This window comes from Pteronotus mesoamericanus, unplaced genomic scaffold (assembly GCF_021234165.1).
Source record: "Pteronotus mesoamericanus isolate MK-2021 breed Mesoamerican mustached bat unplaced genomic scaffold, CSHL_Meso_final contig_164, whole genome shotgun sequence".
Classification (NCBI taxonomy): domain Eukaryota; kingdom Metazoa; phylum Chordata; class Mammalia; order Chiroptera; family Mormoopidae; genus Pteronotus; species Pteronotus mesoamericanus.
The window spans coordinates 30,220,894-30,248,530 of record NW_026555065.1 but is presented as its reverse complement, the minus strand read 5'-3'; the positions used below and the strand labels follow the sequence as shown (position 1 = coordinate 30,248,530).

The following is a 27,637-nucleotide window of genomic DNA, read 5'->3' as shown; positions in this document are numbered from 1 at the left end:
AAATTTAGACCATGATTTATAAAGAGTTACCTCTTGCTCTTTTTCTCCTTAAAACAATAAAATGACACTGAGAAAAATCAAAGACTAATGATAGGAAGATGGCAAAGGCTAATAATAGGCATTGTGAGGAATCAATGATTGCTGTCAGTTAATGGATGATGTGGGAGGGGAAACAAAGATAAAGCTACGCTGACTAATTTCTGCTGTATTTTGAAATGACTCTGAATAAGACAAATAATATCAAGTTTTAAAGCCACACTGATCTCTGGGATTCAAAGCATTCCCCTTCAATCTTCTAGGTGTTTGCACAACTTTGTAGGTAGGACCTGCACATTTTTGGTCCCTAGGCAGTGCTTCTCTTTTGTTTATTCCAGGTCAGTGGTGTATCTGCATCCCCCCAGACAAGAGGAGCTCTAGGATGGGGACCTACAGAGCAGCAGCTACCACTGCAGTGTTCCTATGTCTAATATTCTGAGTACTTTTATACATTTTAATTCATTTAATCCTCCCAGAAACTTTTAGGGGTTGGTGGTACTATTATTATACTCATTTTTATAGATGAGGAAACAGGAATGGCAAAGTTAAGTGGCAGAGCTGTGAGTCCAAGCTGGGCAGCCCGGATCCAGAATCCGTGTTTTTAGGGTACGTGGGCTCTCGCCATCAGGGTAACTGAACTTTCTACATGGGACCACAGTTCACTGGGAAAGTGAAGGCCCTGGATTCTTCCCTGGGAGGAGATGGCTTGGTAGAGAGCCAAGGAGACTTCCTACTAAAGAGAAGAAAAAAATGTAATGAGTAAAAAAGGTGGTACAGTAGAAAAGAACTGGACTTCGAACACCAAAAAAACAGCATGACTGAAGACTGACCCAAGTGTAGTAGTGTCTGAAGACAGCCCCAGCGAACCAAGCCTCCTAGTACCAGGCTTTTGTGTAGCCTTCCTCACCCCTATCAACAATGCATCTGGGCCAGCCCTGGGCCTTGCTTTAACCAACAGGAGGCAATAAGAATGACACCGTGGCAGTTCTGGTCCTGGGCCTTAGGGAGAGCTAGCAGCTTTCACTTTGTTGCTTTTTTTTTTGGAAACCCCAAGGCACCATGTGCAAGAAGCCCAGCTCCTTGGCTACAGAGAGAATGTGGAAAGGCCATGTGGAAAGGGCGATGTGCTGAGTCTCCACGGAGACGCCCAGCTACCCGGGCCGAGCCCAGCCTGCCAGCTGTTTCCCCGGCACTGCGCCTGGCATGAGCGCGTGCCGTCACGGAGGGTCTGGGCCAGCCAAGCCCCCAGATGACTGCCGCTGCAGCCACCTCTCACATGGAGCCAGGGGACTGCTCGCGTGCCCACCGGTCCGCAGGATCAGAGAGACACAATGTTCTCCCTTTAATTGCTGAGTTTTGGGGTGATTTGTTACACAGCCATAAACAGTAACCGAAAGTTACTCATCATGAAGTTTTCTTCTGATTTTGCGAATAGTTAAAACTGAGTAATTTTGGAAAGGTCAAAAGCGTTTTTATAAAAACTCCAATGTGAATTCAGAGAGCAGAAGAAACTTTCATTACCAGCTCCATGTGTGACTTAGCCTGATAATTCTAATTTTATGAAATTTAACAAATTTCAAAAAATGCAATGCATTTCAAGCCTGAAATGCAGTGTGGTTACTGATCCCCTGGGGATCATGTTAAGTCACAGATTCTGATTTAAAAGGCCTGGGGCAGGGCTCAAGATTGCATGGGTCTAACCAGCTCCTAGGTGATGCCCAGGCTGCTGCTCCACCAACTTTAGCCCATTAGCAAAGTCTGAGAGAACAAAGGGCTGGGTAGGTTCAAAAACGGTGCTTCCTCCCTGCGGAGACACGTTAGATTGGGAGCGGACAGCAGCTCACCTTCAGGCAGTAGTAGCCCACCACGCAGACTAAAGAGATGATGGTGTGGATAATGGCCAGGGCCCGCAACGTCGGCGCCATATACCCAGTGCTCTCCTGCAGGACAAAGAACACCATCGCTTCCTCCTCTTCCTCATCATTAAAGGAATGCCACAGGTTCGCCACGTCCTCTGTCTCCTCTTCTAAGGGCTCTTCTGTGACCTGGTCCATGACACGCACACTCATAAACATCGGAAAGAGCCTCCGCCACCAGGCGAACAGCACTTTAAAGAGACAAAATGTATCTTTTGAAATAAAGCAAAACCATTAAAACATTTAGGGACGTTTTACTATGTATGCTATAATTTCTGTGTCTCGGGAAGTGGTCTCTGATGTGCTGTGTGGCCTGGGAGGAGGTTAAGACACAAACAGGAGCACACACAGCATTTTCCATTCTTTCTTAGATGCCATTGACATTCATCGCTTCAACTGCCATTCTTACACGGATGACTCCCAAATCTACACCTTCAGGCCGCCTCCTGCAGCTCCAGCTGCCTGTGGCTACCTCCGCCTGGATGCTGTCTGCAGTCACTTCCACCTCAATATGTTTAAAACCAAGTTTTGCCACACCCCTCTGTAAACTTCCATTTTTCTTCTACAGGTAGTAGAGAGCCATTAGTTCATGGAGTGGAAGGTGGATGTGAATAAAGCATGTTTTGCAAAAATCAGACAGGTGGTTTCAAACAGGAAGGGAGATAGGCAAGATGAAAGAGCCCGTTGAAGACTATGTCGAACATCCAGGACCTATTATTCATTAATTCACTCCATAAACATTTATTATGTACCTACATAGTACAAGACCACTTACCAATGTTCCAAGTCTTCATTTCCCTTTTCCCATAGCCAGAAACCAACTCCTGTTAATTCTTCTTGCATAATGGTACTAACATATGGGCCAATTTTAATGGCTCTCTGCTACCTTATTCCTCAAGAGAAGAACTGTGTTACTCATTTTGAAATGTCTCATAGTTCCTAACATAGGGTCAAGGACACAGTAGATGCCCAACAAATATTTAAAGAACTTATCAAGTAATGAATAGAACAATCCTATACTACTGACATAGTGCCCTAATTGGCTTCCCTTGCAAGGCAGTCCTCCATTCTTCCCATTGCTAAAAATAGTATTCTTTTTAGAAGCCAATGTCTTAGAAATTTCTAGATATTAGAATATTAGCTCTAATTTCTATTGTTTTTTAAAAAGCAAAGTATAGTTAGCAAATAACCTTTGAATAAAGTATCACCTTGTAAAAGAGCAGGATGAAGTTGATAGCGAAGGCTACAAACAGAGCAAGGAACCTCAGGTTGTAGAAATTCCTGGCCAGGTAATGCTGAAAAGAAAAGGACAGGCAGAAGTCGAAGAGCTCAGCAAGGGAAAGAGAACTCCCTTCTCTTGCACAGAAGGTATCTTCTGGTTAGAAGTTTATGCAGGGCTAGTCCTACTCTGTGGTAACCAGTCTTCTAGAACAATTCTGGCCTTCTCAGGACATATTTGGGGGAGAAACCAGAAATGGTGATGTAAAAAAAATTTCTTTGAACGATGGTCAAAGGAACCCTGCTCCAGCTTATCCCTCAGGGAACCAAATGCCAAACATGCCGCCTGCAGACTCAAATGGTGCTATGGAGGTGTGCGTGTGTGCATGTGTGCGCGTGTTGAGCACTTCATGGAGAAAGTAGTCTATTCGGACATTATGAGAGACCTAAGCTCTCAAAAAGCCTCTCTCTGCAGCTCCTACCCTGCATGCAGCCAGCCTCTGGCCTTGGGCCTTTGTTCCTTTGTAAGTCCCCAGAGGGGCCCTTCAGAGGGCGCTATTCCCATTCTCGCTGCCACCGTCCTGGAGAAATCAGCACTGGAGGACTAGATTGGTAGCTGCGTGGGGAAACCCCTCAGTCTCCCTGCGGAGGGGCTCTCACCAACGGTGCTGGGGAAGGTGTTGTCCTGGCCATCAGCAACTATACCTCAGTGGGCAATTTGTCCGAGAAAGAGTATCACAAGCTGGGCTGAGGGCTGACTGCATGGGAAATAACAGCTTTTGAGGACTAGTGTGAGAACCTCACCTACCAGAGGAATATTCTTTCTGCATCCTAAAGCATCCAACTACCTCTGAACTTTGGACAGGAGTCGCTAAGTTCCCACATAACACACACACAGGACCGGCTAGAAAGAGGAATTCCCTCTTTCTCCAAGAGAGCACAGGTCAGAGAGGGTCCCCACTGCTGGGCAGGGCAGCTGGAGCAGTTGGCTTTTCCAGGTCATCCTCTTTCTTTTCCTCCAACACAAAAGGAACAGGTGGATAAATGAGAAGAGGAAAAGAAGAGGAATGAGGAAGCGAGGAAGCATGGCTGACCAAATGGTGAAACAAAATCCATGGCCATTTCTCCGAGGTGCTTGGGCAACTCCCACACCGGAAGTGAGGCCAGGGCAGGAGCGCTTACCAGGAGCTTGGTCTGATAGATTTCCAGCCCTTTAAAGAAATGAGCCATGAAGGCTTCAGGCTTCTCCACTTTCTGGCCACGCCGTCGCTTCTTCTTTTTTGTCGCTTCTGCCCATAGGGCCTTGGCTTGCTCTTCTCTGGCTGGATCCTCCTTCTCCCCATCTTCCATGCTGCAGGAACAAGAAACCCACTCAGTACGGAGGACAGAAGGAGGCCTGGCCCAGACAGGGAGACTGAATTAAAGAGAACTCTTGTAATTATGCCTCGTGGGCAGGAACCTCAGGTCTTTGTCACTCCACAGTGTCTGGATGTCAACTTTGCCCTTAATGAGCGGTGGCCCCTTTCATGAGCCGTGGTCATAGGTGTACAATAGTTGTAAATATGGTTTTAATCTTCTTCTGAAATTTGGCCTAACAACTTTTTCCCTTCAGAAAATTCCTTTATATTTTTTTTCCATTTTTTAAGACTTCATTTGAATTAGCAATAGTACCTATTCTCCAAACCTGAGGTAGGCATTAAATAAAATATTGTGTAAAAGGCCTTAGCAAAGGGCCTGGCATGTAATAGGTATTGACTATAGGAGATGTCATCATCAGCAACATTGTATAAAGTTACGGGATGTGGGTGTGTGATGATTTGTTTGGCTAGGTGGACTAGGAGCAGTTAAGAAGTCCCCACATAACACACCTGTAGGACCAGCTATTAAGAGGAATTCCCATCAAGAGAAATTCTGATCTACTAGTGAAATTATAAAGTTACCAAGATTAGTAAAATGTGTTTATTGTATATCTGGGGTTAAAGGAAATGTGCCCAGAGTTTGCAAAATATCTATTTCTTGTATTACTAAAAATCAAGTTTTCTATTTACCATGGCAATAGAATAGAATAGTAGATGCCATCAAAAATGATCTACTACAGGGTTCTGAGTACTTGAAGTTACCAAGAACTTACTCTGCTTTCTCAGGTTCTACTTTTCCTTCTGATTCATGGGCTGCTTTCATCTCTGCCGCCTAGACAAAAACACCAATCAGTCAAGATTTCCCCCAAATCAATAAGTTCATGGTGATGAACTACATTGCTGGCCATTTTTGTCTCCTTGGTTAGAAGTCCCAAAGGCTTTCTTTTTTCATACCTCTGCTTTTTTTCTGGATCATGGAATGTCAGTGTCCTGCTGTATAACAAGGTATTCTGGAGAGGTGTCAAGACAAAGATTTCAAACTCCAAAACTCCATTGCCCTGTTATTATTCCCCTCAGAGAAACGTGTACTAGGACATTGTCAGAGCCCATTGGCAGTGGTCCTACCGCCCCTTGTGTCCGGGAGAGGTGGGGCGTGGATAATGCCAGGTCCAACTGAGAACCGACTTCCATCAGACAGGATACCTGCCTTTTCTCCAGTCTTCTTACCACCACCCCAATCCCTCGGACTGACGACCAATGCACTGAGAAGAAAATTCAAGCTCCTTACCCAGGTCTACAAGGCCAACATAATCGTAGCCTTTTGCTCCATCCTCATCTAGCGCCACTTGATTTGTACTTCCTACACCCACCCAGGCCTCATTTCCTTTCCTGGGATATTCCAAACCCTCCCCGGCATTGTGACCTTCACATCAGCCACATCCTCTGTGTGGAGTACGACTGCTTTATGTGTGTCTGATAGCCTTCAGGACTTGGCTCAGGGGACACCTTTTAAGAAGCCTCCTTGACCATCCCATTTGCAGTAGGGCCCACGTTCACTCTGTAACACATGTCCTTGCTCATTTATTTTAGCATGTGTCACAAAAGGTAATTATTTGTCGTCTTCTTCCATTAGAAGTCAAGCTTTATCTCTGCCATCCTTCCTGTTAACTGAGTTCTCCTATCCTTGGAGCACAGCCTGGCATGTCGCAGGCCTTGAATGAGTCCCTATTATGTATGCCCTGTTTATGTCCTGGGGCTACATCAGGTAGCAAAACGAAGTAAGTAAATTAATACAGTAAGAATGCCTATGATTCTGATGCCTTCTCCCCTGCCCCTCCAAGCCAGGTGAACGTTCTCTCCTAGGCATTTCCTTAGTAGCTGGCATTTTTCCTTCCTAACATTCTTCACACTTAAACTGACTTGTCCAATATCTTTCTTTTTCACTAAATTATAGGGGCAATGCATTTTTCATTCACCACTCTATTCTCAGAACCAAAAGCAGTGAAAACCACATATTAACTAGTTAATAAATATTAATGTCATGAATGGATAAAAGTTGTCTTTGGGTTCTGATCTCTTCACACTTGTCTCCTTACTCTCTTTAGTGCTAGAATGATGCTGTGAGTTACATGCTACAACAGGGGGCAACACCCATGACCAAGGGTAGGCCAAGGGCCCACATCCATGACCAAGTGGCTTTGAATTACTGTTAGCTCATTCTCTTAATCTAGTAAATTAAGTCAAAGTCCAAATTTCACAAGAATAAAAGTGTCCCAATTGTCACAAAACTCACTGGGACACTGTGCTAAATTATATGGTATCATCTGGACCTTTTGAGACACTGCAGACTTATTGTGTCACAAGGAAAGTCTCCTGTTATGCTACACATGGTTTTCTATGCTTTTAGTTCATGGAATGAACCTGTCTACCTTGAGAACTAACCTTCTAAGAAAAATGTGGAAATGAGGTGAGCGTCGCAGATCATCATGTTTGAACTCTACGATGTAAATTGAAGGCCACTCACCAATTAAACGCTGACACAACCATTTAAGTCTTGCTCTCCCCAGACATGACAGAGCTGGAATTATGAGATCAGGGGAATTTTAGGAGAGCTGGTCTCTAATACAGCATTGGCCCTTAGGGAATTGGTATCAGTACTGATTGCAAAATATAGTGGCAAGTCTTTTTCTGGGCGTAAAGAAAGATGACGGAAACAAATTATGCTTACCTGTGCTTTCCTTTTCTTCCGTACAGTACTCTCTAGCGTAGGGGGTTCATCTTTGCCAACAATCTCAGACAGGTCACCCAAACCCACTTCGGGCCCATGCTTTAAGCCACCTTCTTTCTTTGAGTGGAATCCAAAAAGATCTGACATAATATCCATGTCTCCCTTCTCCCCCTTTATGAAGTGTACTAGTTCAGGGGTGACACCTGGCTCCATCACTTCTGTCCTCTCGGCCTCCATGGCATCATCATGGATACCAAATTGGGTTGGGTCAGGCATGTCCCCCAGGATCTTGGTCACCCTGATGTTCTTTGCCCCTTCTACCAGGCCCCCTCCAAACACTGTGTTCCAGAGGAACTGAACGATTCCTCCAAATATGGTGAAGAACAACCGGAACAGCCCCACGAACAGCATCCAGAAGAAAGAGAAGAACACCTTTACCAGCTCCTTCACAGCCATCTTTTTCACCTTCCTGTATTGCTTCCTGAGGTTCTTCAGGGTTGCCTTCCTTAGGAAGTTGGCAACATTTCTCTTCACCGAGGCACAGGCCATGGCAAATGCAGAGGCAGGCTCAGAAAGCTTGTCATCCTCCTCTTCACCCTCGATTTCTAACGTGTAAGAAGAGTCTTCATCTTCTTCCTCCTCTTCTGGCCTGTCAGCTGAGTCAGATTCAGAGATCTGAGATGCTAACTGCATTTCAAAGATGGTATCCTCACAGAAGTTCACAAACAGTTCCATCTTTTCCTGTTCTCCACCTTCATTGACAACGTCAAAGATGAACTGTCGCTTAGATTCTTTCACTTGGGGCTTTTCCCATTGAGTTCGACTAGATTCACTGATCTCAAAATAAACACGCTCGATTTTCTTGGCCCCACCCATAATCTCAATGCGTCCTAGGTATGGTTCAAAGTAAGTCAGCACACTTTCTGCTGGGTCCAACAGACACTTCAGGCGAGAGTCATTTGGCATGTGCTCTGACAGATTTGTCAATAACACTGCCACGTTAAACCCTATGTCCTTGGCCGGCTCGTGGAACCGGTCTACGAAATCAAGGTAATTAAACATGTCATTCTCATCAGCTTCTGCACATGAAAGGAGAAAGTCAATCTCTGACTGCGTGTACTGTTTTTGCCCTTCCATGGTCTTCTGGAATTCTTTTTTGGAGATAATCCCTTTACCATCTGGGTCATATTCTTTGAAGGTGTCTGAGCTGGTTAAGTCTTTAAGTTTCAAGAACATGTCAAAGAATTTCAAGATCATTTCTACATTGGTAGATGACTCTACCAGTGTGTCAACCATCTGCTTGCCAATAGTTCCATTTACCACATTCCCTGTGAGGCAGGTTCAAAAAGACATACACATATATCAATAAATCCAGGTCATTGTGTAATGGTCAGGTAGCTATTTTTAGAAGACTTATGTGCCAAATCAGTCAGCTCTTTTCTGACTGTGATGATTTGGAAATGGGCAGGAGGGAGCAGCAAGCCATAAAGACTACACCACTAGGAGCCAAGGGGGGATGGAAATAGAGGGAAGGAGGAGATGGCTATACCAGTGCCTTTTTATCTGGCCTGGGGCCTGGGAATCGGTTTTGTTATCAGATTATTGGGGACACATAGGAATAAGTGGTGCCCCTTATCCCCTTAGACCTAGGAGGGTGACCAACTAGATGGCTGGCATACACACTGGCAGCCAGATGTACTGAAAAGCAATGGGGAGAGGGAGAGGATAGGGAAGAGCAAAGCTTAGAGGTTTTCCCCAGTTCATTCTGGCTTTCCTATTGACATAAAATGAGTTGGTTTCAGGCTTTGTCCTTCAGACCATGTGCCCCTCACTCATTTTTTGTTGTTGTTGTTGCTGAAAATTTGTCTTTCTAACCACTGTCATATGGCATGAATGACCTGCCAGAAGGATAACCTGCGTGATTAGTATGGTTAGCACTCAGACCAATTACAGTTGTGTGAATGCCTAGTTATACCAAACAGCCCAACCTTCCAGGAGGGACAGAAGCATCACCACCATGTCCTGAAGGAGATCCAAGAGTTCCTTCAGCAGCTCGATCTGACTGGAATCCTAGAACAGAAACAGGAGATACCCCTGAGCTATCTGATCCCTCAGCAAAGTGCGGGGCAGTGAGCAAGAAGAGCCTGCTCTGGAAATGTTAGGCGAGGGCTGCGTCAATCTCGGGAATAAGCTCCCTTCTTATTGTGAATGCGGACGCCCTACCATCCACTGTTTGTGGCATCAGGAAGCTTGCTGTAGCAGGGCTCGGCCAATAGCATTCTTTTACGGTGTTCCTTTATTAGCACAGCGTGGCAGGTATACCACGTGTTGTCCAAAACTACTGAACAACTCAATCTGCCGAAGAGCTGTTAGGTATATCTAGTAGTTTATGGGTTTTTTTGTTTTGTTTTGTTTTGTTTTTAAATACTGGAGAACTACAAATGACGTTTTTGGGCATATTATTGCAATCCAATTAAGGTATCGAGATTATATTGCTACATGGGCTCTACTTTTTCTAATGGATTAGTTTAGGTTCTGGATTAATGTAGGTTCTCCTGATTCTAGTTGGTGGTGATCTGGGTGCCACTGGTCCCTTAAAATGTTATGTAATTGAGGCTCTACCTCTGGATGGTTTTGATACTAGTCTGTTTGGTTTTAATTTCAGCATTGCGGACAGTGCACTGTCAAGTTGGCACTGTGCTTTATATCCTACGTCACTAAAGGAAGACAATCTTTGGAATATCTGAGGTGGGCAATTCAAGGGTGAGACTAATAATGCATCTGGGCCACACTTCTTTTATAGACTCTCTCTGTAAAGACAGGTTTTGTTGTGGTTTTTTTATGTCTGGCTCTTTACATTTCAGAGGGATTTCCCCCACCTTTGATGTGTGTCATAGCTCTAATCAAAACAGACGTGTAGAATATTAGAGCTGGAAGAGATCTATTTTAACTCTCAATATTTTACACATGACGAAACAAAAGAACCAGAAAAGGGAAGTGACTTTTGAAAGTCACCAGCGAGGAGGCGGCAGGCCCAGGCTCCTGTCTCCGGAGCCTCTCCACCGTGCTGCCTCAGCTGGGTTGACACAGGACTCAGTTGGCTGACGTATCACTGCCAAATTAGCAGCCCTCCCAAGAACTCTCTCCTCCCATAAGGCCAGAGTCAAAAGGGGAAAAATGAAAGGGTTAAATAGCACATTCCAGAAGAGAGGAGGCAGATGTGACAGCCTTGAACATTTTAGGTACACATTATTTAAATCAGTGCTGCAAATGTTATTCTAATCAGCCTGAAACATCCTGAAGTTCTCCCTCACGTGTTGTCATGGAGAGAGATGATCAATTACTACATGACACTACATTTATTTGTTCATAACAAATGCTCTGAGCGAGTCCGGTTCATCTTGCCAGAGAGATGGGGAGTGAGAAGGAATGGCAGAGATGGGATGAAAGGGGGAAGCAAAGATGAGAGAGAAGGGACATGTGAATTAGAGAGACATGCAGACATCTGACTGATCAGACAGGGCTGGTAGATTGATATAAACTGACAAAGCAGTGACAAAGAAGCAAAAGGGATTAGCACCATAAGAGGCAAATGTGGAGGCAGCTATGAAAAGGGTAGGTTGAGGGGGGGACCAGGAAGGAAGCTGCATCCATGCAAAAGCCTGTCTGGGGGCATTCATGCCTGTCTCCCATTTAGACCCATGGTTTTAAAACTGAGACCTAATATGCATGGCGTTTTCATCCATTTATCAAGCAGCCACATCCACAAGGGGAATACCACAGGGCAGGGACTGACTTAGCATTTCACACCAACAGCTCACTGGGGACAGGCCACAGTACCTGAGAGAGTTTCATCTGCATGTTAGCAAATACATGGAGGAAGCCGACCACTGCGTCCCACAGCCTGCTGTGAGCCAGGCTCTGTTGGTTCCCAATGCAAGGGCCCTATGGAGAGGAGGACATCCTGTTTCACTTAAACATCACGAGCTGCTCTGAAACGTGCCCTAGAAAGGGCATGTGACACCAGCTTATGTGAAAAGATAGCTCCTCCCAGAAGTCACATATTTTGTGCCCAATATTTCCCCAAGATAGTAACACCCCCCATCATAGGATCCTTTGTCTAGCAAAAGCTACTAGGAATTTCACAGTCCAGTGATTTCCACATTTTTTTTTTTTTTAGCCTTAGATTATGTTCTTCAAATAAAACCTGACACTCAGGAACATTACTTAAAAGAGTTAAAAGCTCTTGTTGAAACAGGACGGAAGGGCACTCCTGCCCACTTTCATCTACGCCTCGGCTTACGCGGGTTCCGAGGAACTCAGGAGAGCCATGGGGCCCAGGGGGCGGTCAGGCCCTCGCGCCCCCACTGTTCTCTGGCAAAGCTGCGTGGAGAACACTATGACCACACGGCTGTCTACTCAGGTGAACAAACAAACGCACACTGAATAATACTCCTGGTGTTCAAATGCTTTTAGGGTTTTCTTACCATTAACCTGGACTTCAGGTATAATACCATCTCTAACTATCTTTTCTGAAAGCCGAACACAGAGGGATGACAATGACCAGTTTTCATTTTCCATGTTAATATAACCTTTCCTGTTTTTTGCAGATCATTACTGAAGCAACATTTCCTATCCTAACCTTTCTTATAGTTTACTTTTCTCCACCCTTTAATCATTCTCAAATCACTCTTCAGTAAGGAATTTCCAAAGAAAACATTAATACTATTTCATGTTCTGGAAAAGTCTAGGTAGAATTCTCAGGGAGGAGGTGAGCATGAGAAATACTGCCTGCTTCCGTAAATCACATAAGCTCGTTCAAAAATCACCATTTGTGTACATTTGGTGCCTGATCCCTGGAAACCTCTAGATGATTTTTGCAACAAAACCCATTGTAGAAAAAGACTCATAAGGCCCCTCCTTTACTTTTGGGTTAAGTGCTACATGGGAAATTCTGAAGATTAGGATGTGTTCTGCAGGGAGCAAATCAGATGCTTGTCAAATATGTTCAAATCATCCTCATGGGTATTTCACATTCTGTGACACTTCAGATGAGCCACCTGTTCCTGGGTTTACCTCCTCATGTTTTTACAATCCTGGGGTGACAAGGCTCAATCTCTCCCTTAAAATTCTCCTTTTCAGGTTGATAGTCTTAGTTTTGTGTTTATCTTAGTAAGCAAATATGATCTTACTGAGCCAGTGGGCTCATCCTATGGTTCTTTAAAACATTTATGTAACATCACTGAGGACTGTGGTATGGCTATTGATTTTATAGCAAATTACGCCTGAGTACATCCTCTATTCTTTTTCACAGTGGCTAGACTGCTGTAGACAACCAGCAGAGAAGCCTGTGAACAGAACAGGAATGCAGCAAGATCTAGACATTCAACCTGAACTTCACTTGCAGATTGCACTGCCAGCTTATGTGCTAATGCATAAAGCTCAGGTACTCCTGAAGTTATCCTTTCCATAGAGTCCATTTCTGACAAATTCGTAGGATCTTGTGAATTCCATGTTTAATCTCAAGACTCAGTGTAACATCATTTGCACATTTATTCCTTCATTCCAGTAATCATTTCTCTACTCCACTGTCCACATTTACTCAACACCTACGATGTGCTAGATATTGTGCTAGGAATGAAGAATTTTAAATTAAATAAGAAGTGTTTTTTTGTCTGCAAAAAGTTTTCAGTCTAGGAGGGAAAGCAAAATGTAATTAGATAAATACAAGTGTGGCAACACTATGAACAGGTCACAGTGAGGGCCATAAGCCACAGTCTCACAGAGTGTAGCACCCTTGCTTCCTATTTACAGATAAGAAGCATTGTCAGCACAGGGCTAGATGCACAATCCTATGTGCACCCCAATATTCTCCAGGGAATACAGAATTTGGGAATGTGAAAAGTGTTCTCTTTGTCTTTGAGCATGCATCCCGTAGCACATACCTGGATGTATTCTGTGAGAGAATTGAAAATCTGCTTTGTGACTGCCAGGGCTTTGGAAAAATTGTGCTGTCCGGATTCATCAATTATGTCCTTCCCTGAATAATACCAGTAGAAATCACTGATTGATTCCTAAGAACAAACAAGTGGAGTTTAGTATTTCTCAGGCATCCGTCAGTGTAGCTAAAGTCAATGTTCATGAAGAATACAAGAGAATCCTACATCTCTGCAACCTCTTCGCTATGACAGGAACCTGGGACTCTGTGAAGGAGCACGAGATAGGTGATCTCTAGCATCTTTGAAGGACCAACGGCCCTCCTCAGGAAAGAACAGATAGGAGAGAGGACAGCTGGGCCTGGGTGGCTATGATATAAGACAATTTATTCACAAGGAAAGATGTAAACTAAAGATAGTAATGATTATCATCCAAATAATCATAATGCAACAAACATAATAGCTAACACTATAAGTGCCAAACATTTTTCTGAGCTTATTGCATACATTAAACCTCTCAGACTTTACTATCATCCTATGGAAAGTGTCCTACCCATTTAATAGATGAGAAACCTGGAACACAGGAAGTTAACTAGATGACTTCAGGTCACAAACGGTTCAGGGGCAGAAGTGGATAAAGAATCAACAAAGAGAGAAGAGAATCCTTTTTTATGTTTATGGCTTTTTTCTTTTTTACATTATTTGGATTTTTCTTCAAAGAATTAAACCAAGTGACTTCTCAACACCTATTCCAACCAGTTTCTGTAATTTTTTCCTAGTGAAGAATCTTTTCTCTTTCACAGGTTGTTTTATTGCTTTGGGGCACTGTGGCTAGGCTTTCACTGGCAAAACTAAAATACATCAGCATTTCATAATAAATGATATCGTTTTAAACCCTCTTCCCTGGGTCAGTCTCCAAACATTCAAATACACATTTTAGGCACAGCAGATCCTTGAATAACATTGTTTTGTTCAGTGTCACTTGGTTATAATATTGATGAGATGCTGTAGGAACTTAACACTTATTTATGTCAGCCTCTGGCAATACCGGTTTCATTATATGTCATTTCACTCTTAAAGTTGTAGAACTTATTGATGATGTTGGGGACTTACTGCATTTGACTTCCTATAATTGTGCAGACATAGATTATAATACCTTCCTTACTGGGGCTTGACTATCTCCCGGGCCTCCCTGACTCTGTGTAACTAAATGCTTTTAGCTGTTGGAAGTATATCTGAGACCTGCAACCATCCAAGGCCCACTCACCTGAAGACGCAGAAGGTAGTCCACGGTGCTGATGATGATGTTCACGGTGGTGGTGTTACCCATCTGGGTTCGCAGGTAGTTCTGAAAATCTGACAACACCAGGGCTGGGTCAGAGCCTGTCCCTGTCTCACCTAGGGATCCAGTCGTGCTCTCTTAGGTAAATTCAGAGAGGCACGCTATGTGAAAAGCCTTACAAGGGCCCCCTGTTTGGGTCTTGGTGGACCCTGCAGGACAGAGTTCTGACCTGATCTCTCCCACCCTGGTGATACCAGAAACTGGACCTAATGAGCCTTGAGACCTTGACAGAAAGGGCTTGGTGTTTAGTTTGGCCACCTGAAGATTCGGGAACCAGCTTAGCCTGGGTGGCACTAAATTACTTTAGCCATGAATTAAAGGTCACTTTGCATAGGGTTTCTTATTTAGGAATGAATTAACTGCTGTCCTTAAGTTAGCAACTGGTTGCATTTAATGTGGCTTCCTGAAATGAATCATAATCTTGCACCTGAATGCTGCTTTCCCTTGACAAATTAATCTGTTCCACTTACCACTGTTGTGTCCTTCACAAAGTAACTGTAGGAATCTAAAGAGATCTCGTGTGAACTCATCGTTCTGGAGTACTTTTTCACCTTGAAAACAGAGCACACTGGTGAGCATCTATTTGCTTTTAAACATAGGACACCTTCCAATGCAAATGACTGCAAAAATGCTAAAGAAGCTGTGCCAGAATGGTTTGGAAGGGAAACTTTGAATGTATGCTGATCGACGACCCGATTAACCCGGAACTGAGGCTGCACAACACAATGACCAACAAAGCTAAAATATTTAGCCGCAGGGTGCATTTGTAAGGAAAACAACCAGGCTAGTGGCAGTAAAGGTTCACAGACCATAACCCATGCTTTTCAGATGGAAGACTCTTCTTTATTTAAACATCAAACTGCTGAGTTAAACTCGACATGCAACCACCAAGCCTAAAAGGTATCTGAGCTGAGAAAATGACATCAGATCCCTTAGGACTCACACATGGTAGGAACTCAGGCCAGCAACTCAGACTTACCACGCTCACGAACAATGACTGGTGATAAGAGAAAAACAGAATACAAGTAAGAAAACCATAAACACCATGCTAAACTATCTTTAGCTAAGACTGTCTCTTTGAACACATCCAGCCTGGATGATAGCTTTATCAAAGTTGCTGATGGAAATGTTTTGCTGACATGGAGCAAGTCCTTGAGGATTAAGAAGCAATGAGCAGGGGGTTCTAACCAGATATAGTTAAGATTTTTTGTTTTTTGTTTTTTGTTTTTTTTGTCAGGAAGAGAGTGGCCTTCACAGTCATTAGTTACTTACGTGTTCCTTCCTCGGTAACCATCCCCAGGCCTTCAGCTTTATTCTGCCTCTCAAATGCATTCAAATCAAGGACGCTTTAATAGACAAAAGAAAACAAGGTTCAGGGCTGTGCACACTGGGAAAATAGATTTCTAATGTCAATGTACCTATTGACTAGGAATATCTTGTCCTTGTACCATCATAAACGCTCTAACACATCACAGCATGTTTGAGTCTAACACGCTTTGCGTCAGGCAGTGCTGCCCAAAGACGTCTAGAGCTCACAGACCTTGCCACGTCTGTGGAGCGGGGCACAAACACTTATTATGGCGGCTGTCATTGTTTGTCTAGTGTCGAGCCCCTTCTTATGGATGACGATGTAGAGAGGCTTTCCAAATAAACAAGGAACAACTTGTTTCTAAATTTTTCGAGGGAACGTTTACTTGAAACTGCACTAATTAATATTACTCTCCCATGTTTGCCCCCTTTCTCTGAGGATCACAAGGAATGGTGGTGCTCAGGATGAATACTGACAGGGAGGGCTACAAATTCCCAGATTTCAAAGGGCCATGCCCTTTGAGGGTTCTCGAGTCATTCAGGAGCCAAACAGTAGGTGAGATTAAGCTTTCCAGGGGCACTGATGTTCCTGAACCTTTGAGAAGTTGGCCTTCATTTTTGTCCCCACTTTCCCCAACCTTCCCAGTCACAGCCATCATCAAATTCTCCTTAGTCAGGAACCCTTGTATGACCCTCAAAGCTTAACAGTGAGGACACTGTGTGATCGCATCATTTCCAACTGGAGCTCATTCTATTTCTCTAATGAACTCTAGCTCCCAGCCTGAGAGGTTTCAAAGAACACAAGTCTCACAAGAATATTGCTCTTAGGGAAGCTTATGGCTAAATTTGTGAAGATTCTGCAAAACCTTGCCTTCCTTTTACCACTGGGCAAAGGAAATGACCATCATATTGGAAAGACATTAGGGAAAAACCCAGGACCTTTTTTTCCCCTTTTAGATGGTCACAGACATTCTGCAATTTAGATGAATTTAAAAAAGAAAACAGTGAAAATTCCTACTGACGTCTTGTTGGTTCTGCTGTAAAACGGGTCTGTTCAATAACACAAAACTATCCTTTTACTTGGGTTTTGCTGTCAAGGGAGGATAATATGGAACAGGACATGTTTGGACGTAGCTGCTCTGAAGCAGCAGTTCTGATTCAGGAGACAATCTACGCAACAGACATTTCTGGTCCTTACTCCGTTGCAAAACACCCATTTGCAAGGCTTTAATTTCTCTAATGCTTAAATGTTTTACAGGTATGTATTATTTTTATAATCAGCATAAGACTACTAAAATACCTTACAACCTTACAATGTAGTCAGCCTATCAGGGTATGTCACCTGTCCTTCCAAGCCATCGTTATAAATGAGGTGGGCAATAGTAAGTGTTGCTGTCTACCAAGAGAACTCTTAGGAATTTAACTGAGCATTTTATGAACAATATGGAACTGAGCTGCCTTGATTTTTGCCATCTTGAGTCCACATGTACGACTTTACCCTCAGTGAGTCAGGTCTGGCAATATTGCATTTTCTTTCTAAGAGAGATAATAAACAAATTGGCTGTCACTGGGGAGGAGGAGAGGAGGTAAGAACAAGGGATTGTATTGCAGCTCAGATATGCTCCCTCCAGCCCCAGGGTACAATACTTACCCAATCAAATAAAGTTAGTAACATTAAGTCCATCAAAAGAAAGACTGTTCGTCCCCCACATTTCGAAATGGAAAACCTAATGTTCCATTTTAAAGAATATTAATTGGAGGCAAATGAGCTAGATAATAACTTTGAATCCTTTTAAAATGAGTTGCAGACTGTTCAAAATATATGTGAATATTAGAGAATAGGCTGATGCATTTTTCTTAGATTTCTGGCTCATCTCTACAATGAGCAAGTATGGTAATCTGATTTTGGTTATAAATTGTTCATTTGTCGGAGGGTTCAGAAATGAGGCGAGGCATATACAACTTGGTAATAAAAACAAAAAAGTTTAATGTTTTATTTTTTAGGCTATGTCAAAATGTTCCCATGTTAGCATGTTCCTCTGTCAAAATATGTACCTACCAAATATCTATTCAGGCTCAAAGACCAATTAAGGCTAAAGATTAACAAAATGCCTAATGAAAACATATCCTTGAGTCATAGTGAAGGAATCCTCTTCTGTCCATTCTTTTCTGGTTTGACTTTTATGAGCACGTATGTTTAGGAGAAACTCACACTCAGTTCTGAGGATAACAACATAACAAAAAAGGAGGTGAGGGTGATTAAAAAGCCAAACAAACAAGTGTGCATGTCTAATGGCGATGACATTTCCTCCCTGAATATCATTTGAGTATCACCCTCTGGTGATACAAGCTGGAGGAACAATGCCCATCCATTCTTTTCCCTTTCTAAAGTAGGTGACACCTCTCTCAATAATTCCATGATAAGCCAGTGTATTTGGCGGCCCTCCCCATCCCGTTCTCCCTTTCTTTGAATACTGATGAGTTTATAAAATGCTGTGGGTGGTTTTCCCATATTTACCTGCAAGACTGCATAAGACCAGAAAGGCTTTGAAAGAATCCAGCGTCCTTTTTCTCTTTTAGGTAATCTAACATTTTCTGCAAAGGAGACACAGTTTAAAAGGAAAAACAACGGAAGCTATGCTATAAGTTTTGACCCACCTAACCGTAGTGGAGAATGGCACAGTCCTAGCCAAGCAGGCACACCAAGTCAGATCCAGGGTCGGGGTTGGAGCCCTGCGTCTGCATCAGAACCACCGTGGACTGAAACCTGCCACATGTCTGAGCCCTGCCCTCTACTTACAGAACCTGAACCATTTAAGAGAGACACATTTTATTTTATAAAGGTCCACTGGTGTTTCCACTAAGGCAGCATAGGAGACCTTTCACATTCATAGATTTATTGTTTGAACTCTCCCTCATTGGGAGCAAGCTGCAAGAGCACTATTTAGTAATGTTCATGGTGGCTGAGGTGTAACCTGAACAGCTCATGCCATGAGTTTGATGCACTGAAGCAAGGAGCTTAGCCAGTTACAAGCCTCACTGAGAGCTCAGTATCTCTTTCACAATCAGACTTTGCTCCTCCTGTTCTCAGCTACTGGGAAGGCAGGAACTTTGTCTGGCCTGGTAAAAATTTTGTTTCTTTGTTTTTAAAAAAGGCCCTTCAAGAAAAATCAACAGATGGGGGTTGGTGATGGAAGAGAAGAGGCAGTGAGGGGCTTTAGACAACGGTAGTTCTTCAGGAGAAATTTGTTTGGGATAAATAAAGGCCCGGGAAAAGTATATTCAATAATGGTAGTTATGAGTTTGGAGAGTCTCAAAAGCCCTGGGATATAAGCCTCACAAATGCCAAGAGTATTTGAAATGTCACTTTCCTCTGCACACAGAGACTTTTAGGCAGAGCCTGAGTGCCCAGGAGACAGCGGGGCAGCCCTGTCTTCTGCAGCTACTTCCAGTCCAGGTTGCGGAATTGTGGAATGAAGTCCACGTGCCAGGCACTCTGTTCTATGCTTTTGTGTTCTCAGTTACAGTGTGGTGGCAGGGTTTTTTTTTTTTTTTGGTATCTTTTTGTTTTTTTATTTTTGTCTGTATTATACCCTGCTATGTCTTCCACCCCTAGAACCTGGCTTCAGGGCTTTGCCAGCAATCACTAACCAGTTGTTGAATGAATGAACGAACAAATGAATGAACAACAGGTTTGTGGGATTATGAACTCCACTTAGCTGATCAGGCTCCTTGCTCACAATAAGGCAGCTAATTAAAATGAAAAGGCTGAAGTAAACAATTTAAGGCTTAGAAAACTTCTTCTAGAGCATAACTGTGCCAAAAAAAAATCACCTAATGATGAAAAAACAAAATGTTTTTCTCTTTTAACCCTGCGTAAATCCTCTTGATTAGGTACACATTCACCTGTCAACCCCCAGCTGGGTTTTATTTCTGTTCCCAGCTACTCTGATATAATTGGTCCCTAAGGAAGAACCCCAGCAAAGATGGTTCTGGGTGGTCCCCTCTGCAGTAGAGTCAATACCTCTCCCCCGATGTGTGACAGTAGTCAAATGGGAAGACCCCAGGAAGTCTGCACTGCCTCCGGAGAGTCCCCATTACCTGTTGCACACCTGCGTTGCCTCCATTCAGAATGGCGATCCCCAGCTTCAGAGTCTCAACCACCATGGGGCTCATCTCACCTGTCACGGTGAAATTCAATTGAATCACCAAGGAAAGAGGGAAAATCACACCTGCTGGGCTTTACCAGGGCTCTTTGATCATGGCTTCATCGCACAGTGTGAGTCCTCTGTGGGGGTTACAGGGGCCCATCCAGAAACCACGGAAACCACCTTTGCTGGCGCTGATCATCTGAAGGACCATCTCTGCGGCTCCACGCTCGTGCAGCCGAGCTTGTTGGTACAGGGTCTTCTGCTTTTCCATCTCTTTTTCCTGGAAAAAGTACACAGGAAATTCACTGTGGTGAGGTAAGTTGAGAGTAATAATCTTTACTTGCCTAAGGAAGGCAATCCACAGGGCAGATTTCAGAAGTTTAGTTTTAGATGTTACTCAGCTCTCCAAGACTGTGTCCACCCATGATTCACTCATATTTTCATGATTAATTTTCCACTTTTTTGTATCAGAGGTCACATAGTCCATTCCTTTTTCATACTAGAATTATAGGAGGTGACCCCAGATTAAAATGCATTTGTTTTCAATGCTCTGTCATAGAAGGAGGCCTGCTGAACGGTCTGCTGGAATGTGCCTGTGTGACTGTAAAACACCCTCTTATCTGGATGTACAGGCCACGGTTAACAGAGACTCTGCCGGATACGGGATACGAGATTGTCCAGGTTTTCCAGAACTGTAATTATATTCATTTATTTGTACTGTTGTATACTTTGTCTGTAAAAGAGTACAAGTCAACTAATACAGTTTTATCTTGGGAGATTTAGGGGCTTGCACTGCCTCAAACTAAAAATTGCTATTATTACATTCACAGCTTAGTATGGCAAAACCCATCCCATTGTCTCCATTGCTTTGAATTTCCATTTTTGGATCTGTGAACTTGTCCTTCTTACTACCCTGTTACTACCATACTTGGCACAAGTATAAAGTTTCCCAGAAGAACAAACCTTGTTGGGTGTTCTGCTGACTGGCTGGCTGCCTGCTACCTTTCATCAGGCAGGCAGGCAGACAGAGAGACAGACAACAGAAACACAGCTAATGTGTGTGCTTTATCCAGGCAGACTTGTGTGATGACTATTAGATGTCCATGGTGGGTGAGCCATAAGGCTAATGCCAGCACCTGCCTCTGAGGTCCCCACCGATTGGCTCTGGAGGGTGGCCCTGTCTTCAGTCTTAGGGAAGACTTACTTCAAATGTTTTTTCCTTGTCTTCCTCTTCTTCTTCTTCATCCTCCCCATTCTGACAACTCTGAATTCCATGGAACAGGGAAAGGAGGAGACAATCACATTATAGGTGAAACTAATAAACAAGACTCTGTTCCACTGTGCAGCAGGGGACAAGTGTAATTCACAGGAACCTCAGGACCTTAGCACTTTGTAAAACCAGGAACATTCTGACCACTGCAGGGCAATAGTCTACTCTAAATGCCATCTTTGCAGTTATCAAGAGGTTCAGAAATGAGAAATGGGAACACCGAGATCACAGTCAATGAGGACCTATTTGGTTTAAACTTGAACTCTTCTGCCTGGAAAGTTCTAGGGTAAACAGAGAGATAGGAGTGCAGGGAGCTGTCCCTTTCTGGGGCTTGGCAAGAAGAAACACCTAGGATATAAATCCCAATGCGCCCCTTCCCACCATGACCCTGTGGTGTAGCTGGTAAAGGGACAGGTGCTCTGTACCCCAGCATCTCCCCCTTCCTGACGGACATGAGGGTTTCTCATTTGAAAAGGAGCAGTTTCCTTAACCAGTCAGCACTCTGGAGGCCACCACCCTTCTATGTGACATAGAAACATCTCTGGTCATGTGGCCTCTTTTTGAACACTAGGATCTCCCTCTAGTTTCTGAGCCTGTTTCCAAACGCACTGAATTCCTTCACCTATGGGTGTGTTTGAACAGTTGGATGTGTTCTGAACATTGGGGGAACATACAAGGGCAGTCTGTACGTCTAAGCCCTGTTGAGCTGGCTTAGGAATTGCCTGTGAATCCTGACAATGTTGCCCACTATTTCTGCAAAGATTCAAGTTTTTCTTAGGAGGAGGGTAGAGTGGCTTACTAATGTCCTCGTATGGCACATGAATTGTGCAATGCCTGGAACTCACACCATGACCGAGTCCCGGGCCTGCTGCTCAACCTGCCAGTTTCTGGGGCCTGAGGAGGTCCAGAGGAGGACAGGCAACTGAGACAACAGGCAGAAAACCCAGGCGTACCTTGGCCATCATGCTAGAGTAGGAGGTGTACAAAGGGTCGTCTTCCAGTTTGCTGGAAAGAATAAAGGAATTATTTAGCAGGTTGCCTTCAAGGCCCAGCAGAAATGACCGAGAGCCACATCAACCTTCAATGACATGTAGCAGTGAATTAATTAGAAAACCTCCTCCCCCTCCCACCCCAATTCTTAGAAACCACCCTGAAAATATGAATCACCACTGCCTTGACATGGAACTCAGTGATGAAGGTTACAGTTTCTGGTTGCTTAATCTACAGACCCGGCATCTGGCGTCATGATGAGAGGGCTGTGGCTTATGGAGTTTCCCTAGATGTTTCCTGATGGCCAATATTAGGGCAGCAAGGAGGGATGCTCCAATCCGCCCCCCGCCCCCTGCAGGCACTGAGGCTCTGCCATCGGTGACTCAACCGCGCCCGGGGCCTGGGAGAAGCAGGATGCTGACGACGCTGACCTCCTCTCGGTGAGAGCGTTGCGGCTAAAATGCAGGATGATCTGATGAAGAGGGTCTGGTTGCCTTTCTGTCTCCTCCTCCTCCTGCTCCTCCACCTTGGGAGATTTCTACACAAACCAATGCAGACAGGTTTTAGGCATGGATTTCAGACATGCCACACAACTGCATGCGAACAGAGAAGGTAAAGCGCAAGGCACAGAGTGCATCAGACTAAAAGCACATAATCACTAGGTCATATCGGTATTTCAGGATGGAAGCCCAAAGGATGCAAGATTTGGCATATAAATGTATACATTTTTTGTCAGCCAATCAAAGAAACATTCCAATTTGGGGGGTACAACAAAAGGAAAAGCCAAAGCCTGCCCACAGGGGAGGAGCTCCAGACCCCAGTCAGCAGAACTCTCATGCAAGCTCTGGGCACCCGCGTTCAGGAGGGAAGGCCTGGAGAGTCGTCCAAAAGGCTGGGTGTCCTGGCCCACATGTGGCCTTCTCTTGGAGAGCTAGGCTGGAGACAGGGACGGGGCAAGGGTTACAGAGCACTGAGGCTACTTTGGGGGCTAATTCTATTCTAGACTAGACCCAGATAAACATTTCTCTTTTCTGACCTCACTCCTGATTCTAAAAATCTTGTTCCTGAGAGATGACATCCTGGAGTTGCAAGCCTTACTGTTTCTCCTTTTATCGAGTCTTTTCTGGATCTCCTTTTACAGAAAGGGAGATAGCAGCTGGTGCCAGAGGAAAAAGTGAGTTTTTTTAGCACAGCCAGCAGGGTGGATCATATCCAGTAAATTGGTGAGAAGTGCATAGGTTGTGTAAATGGTTCGGAGGAAATGGACGCCCAAAATGATGCTCATTGTCAACTTCACTAATCAAGAGACTGGCAAAACCAAGGAACTGTCTTTTTCACTGACAGGCACCTATTAAAACAATTAGGGCCATAGAGACAAATAGAAGAAACGTAGGAGAGAAAGGATTCAAGTGGCGGGAAAAAATGGGCAGAGGAAGAGAATCAGAGGGAGGTAAGGAAGGACAAAAAGAGAAAGAATTGTGAGAAACGGTGAATACGGGAAACACAGGGCAAGACTAAAGGGCAACAGAAAAAGAAAACAGAGAAAGACATAAGGAAAAACAAACAAACAAACAAACAAATAATGACCATGGGTTGGCCAGAGCATAGGGGTTTTTTGTTTTTTTTTTTTCCTGGACCAGGATGAAGCTCTGTGGTCTGCTACAATCAACTTTCTTCCCTTGCATGTAATTGTAAAAAGTTTTACAGCATGAAGTCCATTGGAAAGAGATGGGACATGACAAATTTTCTGAGGGCCAAATACAGAAATGTCAGGTACGGGGAGGGGATTTAGACAGGGAAGGGAATTTAGATGTGCTTTTCCTAAAGCCGAGCTACTGACCACAAATGCGGGGCCTAGACTAGGGCGGGGTAGCCTCCTGCAACCATTGGTGCTCAAAACTTAGCGTCAGCTTTCCATGGCGTGGCGGAGCATCCCAAGAAATATTAGCTGTTAGCGATGAGGATGAGGATAACAGTTACTAGCACCTCCAAGTGAAATTCATCCTCTGGCTCTTAACAACTATTAGCAGGGCTTCCTCTGGTCATTTATACTGTTAGTTTCTTTCAAATTTACACACTCAATTTTTGTGAATCTTTAGCTGTTATAATGCACACACATGAATACACAAATCAAATTCATTCACACTCATATCTGCTCCCAGTTGAGTCTATACTTACAGCCAAATCCTGTACTAGTCTCTCTTCAAAGGAACATTCCTCTGTTTCTATCCAAAATCTCTGATAGCCATGGAGGAAGAGGTTAATAGAGCGGTGCCTGAGCGGAAGGGGTGAGAGTGAGGTCAAGAGGGATCCATGGGACACCTTATTTTAGTTTGGGCGGTTAACAGTTAGTAAGCAGAACAGACTTTTGTACAATTCTTATCTTCTGATTGGTCAGGGTAGCCTGTAGCACACCATAAGCATTTATTTCAAAAAACAAAACAAAACAAAAACGGAAACCTCTAACATAGTAATTTGTGAATGTCTGGATCACCTTTTGAAAGAACAATGGTTAGAAGAAGACCTGGAGGTAACCACAATCCTACTCTGGTCTCACAAGGTCCTTATCACATTTCCCTCTAATGAGAAATAATTCATTAGTCCAGAGGTATTTGTTTAATACGGCAATTTGATTATTCCTTTTGGCCAATCACCTCTCCAGGTAATCCAGTCCAAATCATGCTGATGGTGAGTGGGTTAGTCTCAGATACACTGAAAACAGCACAGCTTGGCTCCTTTACAGGGCCTCCAAGGAATCACACCTGCAAGGTGCCCCAGCTTGTACCCAGGAAGTCAAGGCCTGGGCGAGCTGCACTCATCAGCGTAACTCCTGTGTGCCTCACGGATTCTAGCAGTGGCCCTGGGGTCTGAAAACACTGACTCACTGGCACAGCCATTGGCTCCCTAGAAGCCAGGGTTGACTTTTGGGGATCCTTGCCAGTGGGTAGCAGTTAATTGGTTACCAGATGTGAGGAAAGTAGTGAGGAGGGAAGAGAGAAAAGAAGAAGGTCAAGACCAGAGTCATCAAGGCCTGGTCATGGTTTCTGGCAGAACACAGCCCTTGTTATCTTTCTTTAAAATCTGACCAATCAGAGTTATTTTTTAAAAAATTGTACAAATTTGTGTCTTTATGGTAATGTTAAATCATGGTCAAGAAAGGAGGAGTGTGCAGAGAATGAGCAGGTCCCTCCACAGGTTACATTACCATTAAAATGGGTAAAAGCCTGTCACATTGAGTTTTTTCATTAACCTTTTCCAGCCAAACCCGTTGAAACGTGCTCAGGAAGAAATTGCTAATTTTGTGTCTGGGGAAAAGCATACAGGTTTTCTTTTAAAAACTAACATCAGAGAAACAGTTTCCACATAATAAACTCAATCCCTTTAGCCCTTTAGTTTGGAAGATTCCATACAGTTTACATGATCACAACATGGAGAAGAGCCGTGGTTCTCACCATCAGCTCCTTAGATAGTTTTTGTTGTTGCTATTATGAAATCTCCTTACTGTCCTCCATGCTGGGAGGAAATACAGGGGAACCCCCAAAACAACTGGGTTACGGGTAGGGATGACCAAGTTTCATCAAGGATATAGTGAATTCCTGAACTTACTATTATTGACACAAGGGTAGGGTTGCTGGAGGATTAATCAAAATATGAAAAAGCGGTACTAACATTTTCAGTGGATTTAGGGAAACAAGAAAAAAAGCCTTGTTTTTTAGAGATGAAATTTCTGCCTAGTTGGTCCTGGAGACATGTACTTATTAGAGATGAGCACTTCTGGAGGCCAAATCAGCACAACATGAGGCATGAATCTCTACCAGAGGGGAATGTGAATGCCTTCTGGTGTTTCACCACTTCTGAAGAACAGAAAGAAACCATATGCACGTTTGCTTTTTCTACTGGGCTATGAGTTTCATTTTTTTTTTTTTGGCCAGGACTTTATGCTCATAACAGCTTGACTTAATTTTTCAGTTTTTTTTATTAATGAATTCTACCTGATTCTGTGGTACCTGATCCCCTTTCAAAGACCCGAGTCTATTTTCTCCAGAGAAGCATGTGTGTGTCTCAGAGGACATGATTCTCCGTCATCTTCAAAGATCCTAACTAGGGAAGGTCAGTTGGCCAGTTGGCTCAGGATAGGGTTACAGGACACTTTGGACAAATGATGGCCTAGATGCACAATCTGATAAAAGCACAATGTCGAGCATAGGAATAGTCCTTTCACTGATATCCCAAAAAGCATAAAACCTACATTTATTTTCATGTGATTCAGAATGTACCTGTCCAAGTGAGTTTATTTTTCCTGGCCAAGTGACTATGTTTCTATTGACTTGAAAGTTGATGAATCAGAGGCTGATACTCAATTACCAGCTTTGTTTATTGATCATAGACCTGACCTCACCGATTCTGAAATAACTCTGAGGATGGACTGTTGTCATATCGCCAATGACAGTGACTATCGGTGCTCAGTGCTGGCCAAGTCTATACTGATGCTCAGCACATGTGTTCACACACATTCCAGAAAAGGCTTCATGCATTTTGGACTTCAGAGTACAGACTAAACACCTAGATAAAGGCATCATGTCCATGACTGGCCTCTTGGGACAGTGCCCTTTCTTCATCTTGAAGGCAAATACACTGTGCAAAGGATTCTCAAGTTACATTTTGTACCTGCTGAGGAAGCATAGTTGTTTTGATGTCATCCAAGTGCCTGACAGAGAAACATTTGATCTGTTGATGGAATTTAAAGTAGTTGAGGAAACTATTCCTTTTTCAGGGTGCCTTTACATCCTCACAAAGAACCCCACACAGGTAAAACTAGAGAGCTTCCATGTGCTTATGTGGCTGACTTCCTGGTGCAAAACAGTGAGCTGAGGCAGACATGGGGTACGAGGGAATCTCACCTGGGTTCAGTTTTTATGCTTACCTGGACTGCCTTAGCAGGCCATTACACTATGTACAGCCTGTAATGACTCATGGGCGAAGGACTCCAATTTCTACCTCTTGGATCATGAGTGTTGGGGCCAGAAGAGAGCACAGCTGTGGGAGGATACCTTAATTCCCATCACTGGCTCACGATCAAGAGGAAAATGACAGGATACTTGCCTGGGCAGGTTGTAGAGAGGGGCCATCCTGAAACAGGCCACCACTGCCCGTTTCCGCTGCTTGGACAACAGCTTGTGCCAGACTGCCTTCTTGGACCTCAAAGGCTGCTCCACCTGAAAAATTACATGGGTAGGTGAGTATAGGCTGAGAGGGTGGCAGAAGGTGGCCGCCTGCAGCCCAGACTTCTCAACCCTGCAAGAATTTTGATCTCTCATCTGTAGTCAGCAAAATGTTCCCATTAATAGATGATTCAGTTTGTGGAAGTTTTAGGTTTGTTTTTT

At 43.8% G+C, this 27,637-nt stretch overlaps 1 protein-coding gene across 1 annotated transcript in view; it reads right to left on the bottom strand.

The window, feature by feature from the left end:
• Positions 1-27,637, bottom strand: part of RYR3 (ryanodine receptor 3) — a 509,318-nt gene that overhangs the window by 17,114 nt on the left and 464,567 nt on the right. Inside the window, 20 exon segments of the mRNA XM_054565625.1 lie at positions 1,881-2,081; positions 3,161-3,247; positions 4,353-4,521; positions 5,302-5,360; positions 7,257-8,584; positions 9,245-9,326; positions 11,097-11,201; positions 13,202-13,330; positions 14,460-14,548; positions 15,005-15,085; positions 15,514-15,531; positions 15,807-15,880; positions 18,361-18,437; positions 19,944-20,023; positions 20,174-20,273; positions 21,198-21,257; positions 22,217-22,268; positions 22,685-22,791; positions 24,432-24,528; positions 27,357-27,469. Of these exon segments, the coding sequence (XP_054421600.1) occupies positions 1,881-2,081; positions 3,161-3,247; positions 4,353-4,521; positions 5,302-5,360; positions 7,257-8,584; positions 9,245-9,326; positions 11,097-11,201; positions 13,202-13,330; positions 14,460-14,548; positions 15,005-15,085; positions 15,514-15,531; positions 15,807-15,880; positions 18,361-18,437; positions 19,944-20,023; positions 20,174-20,273; positions 21,198-21,257; positions 22,217-22,268; positions 22,685-22,791; positions 24,432-24,528; positions 27,357-27,469 (3,108 nt within the window).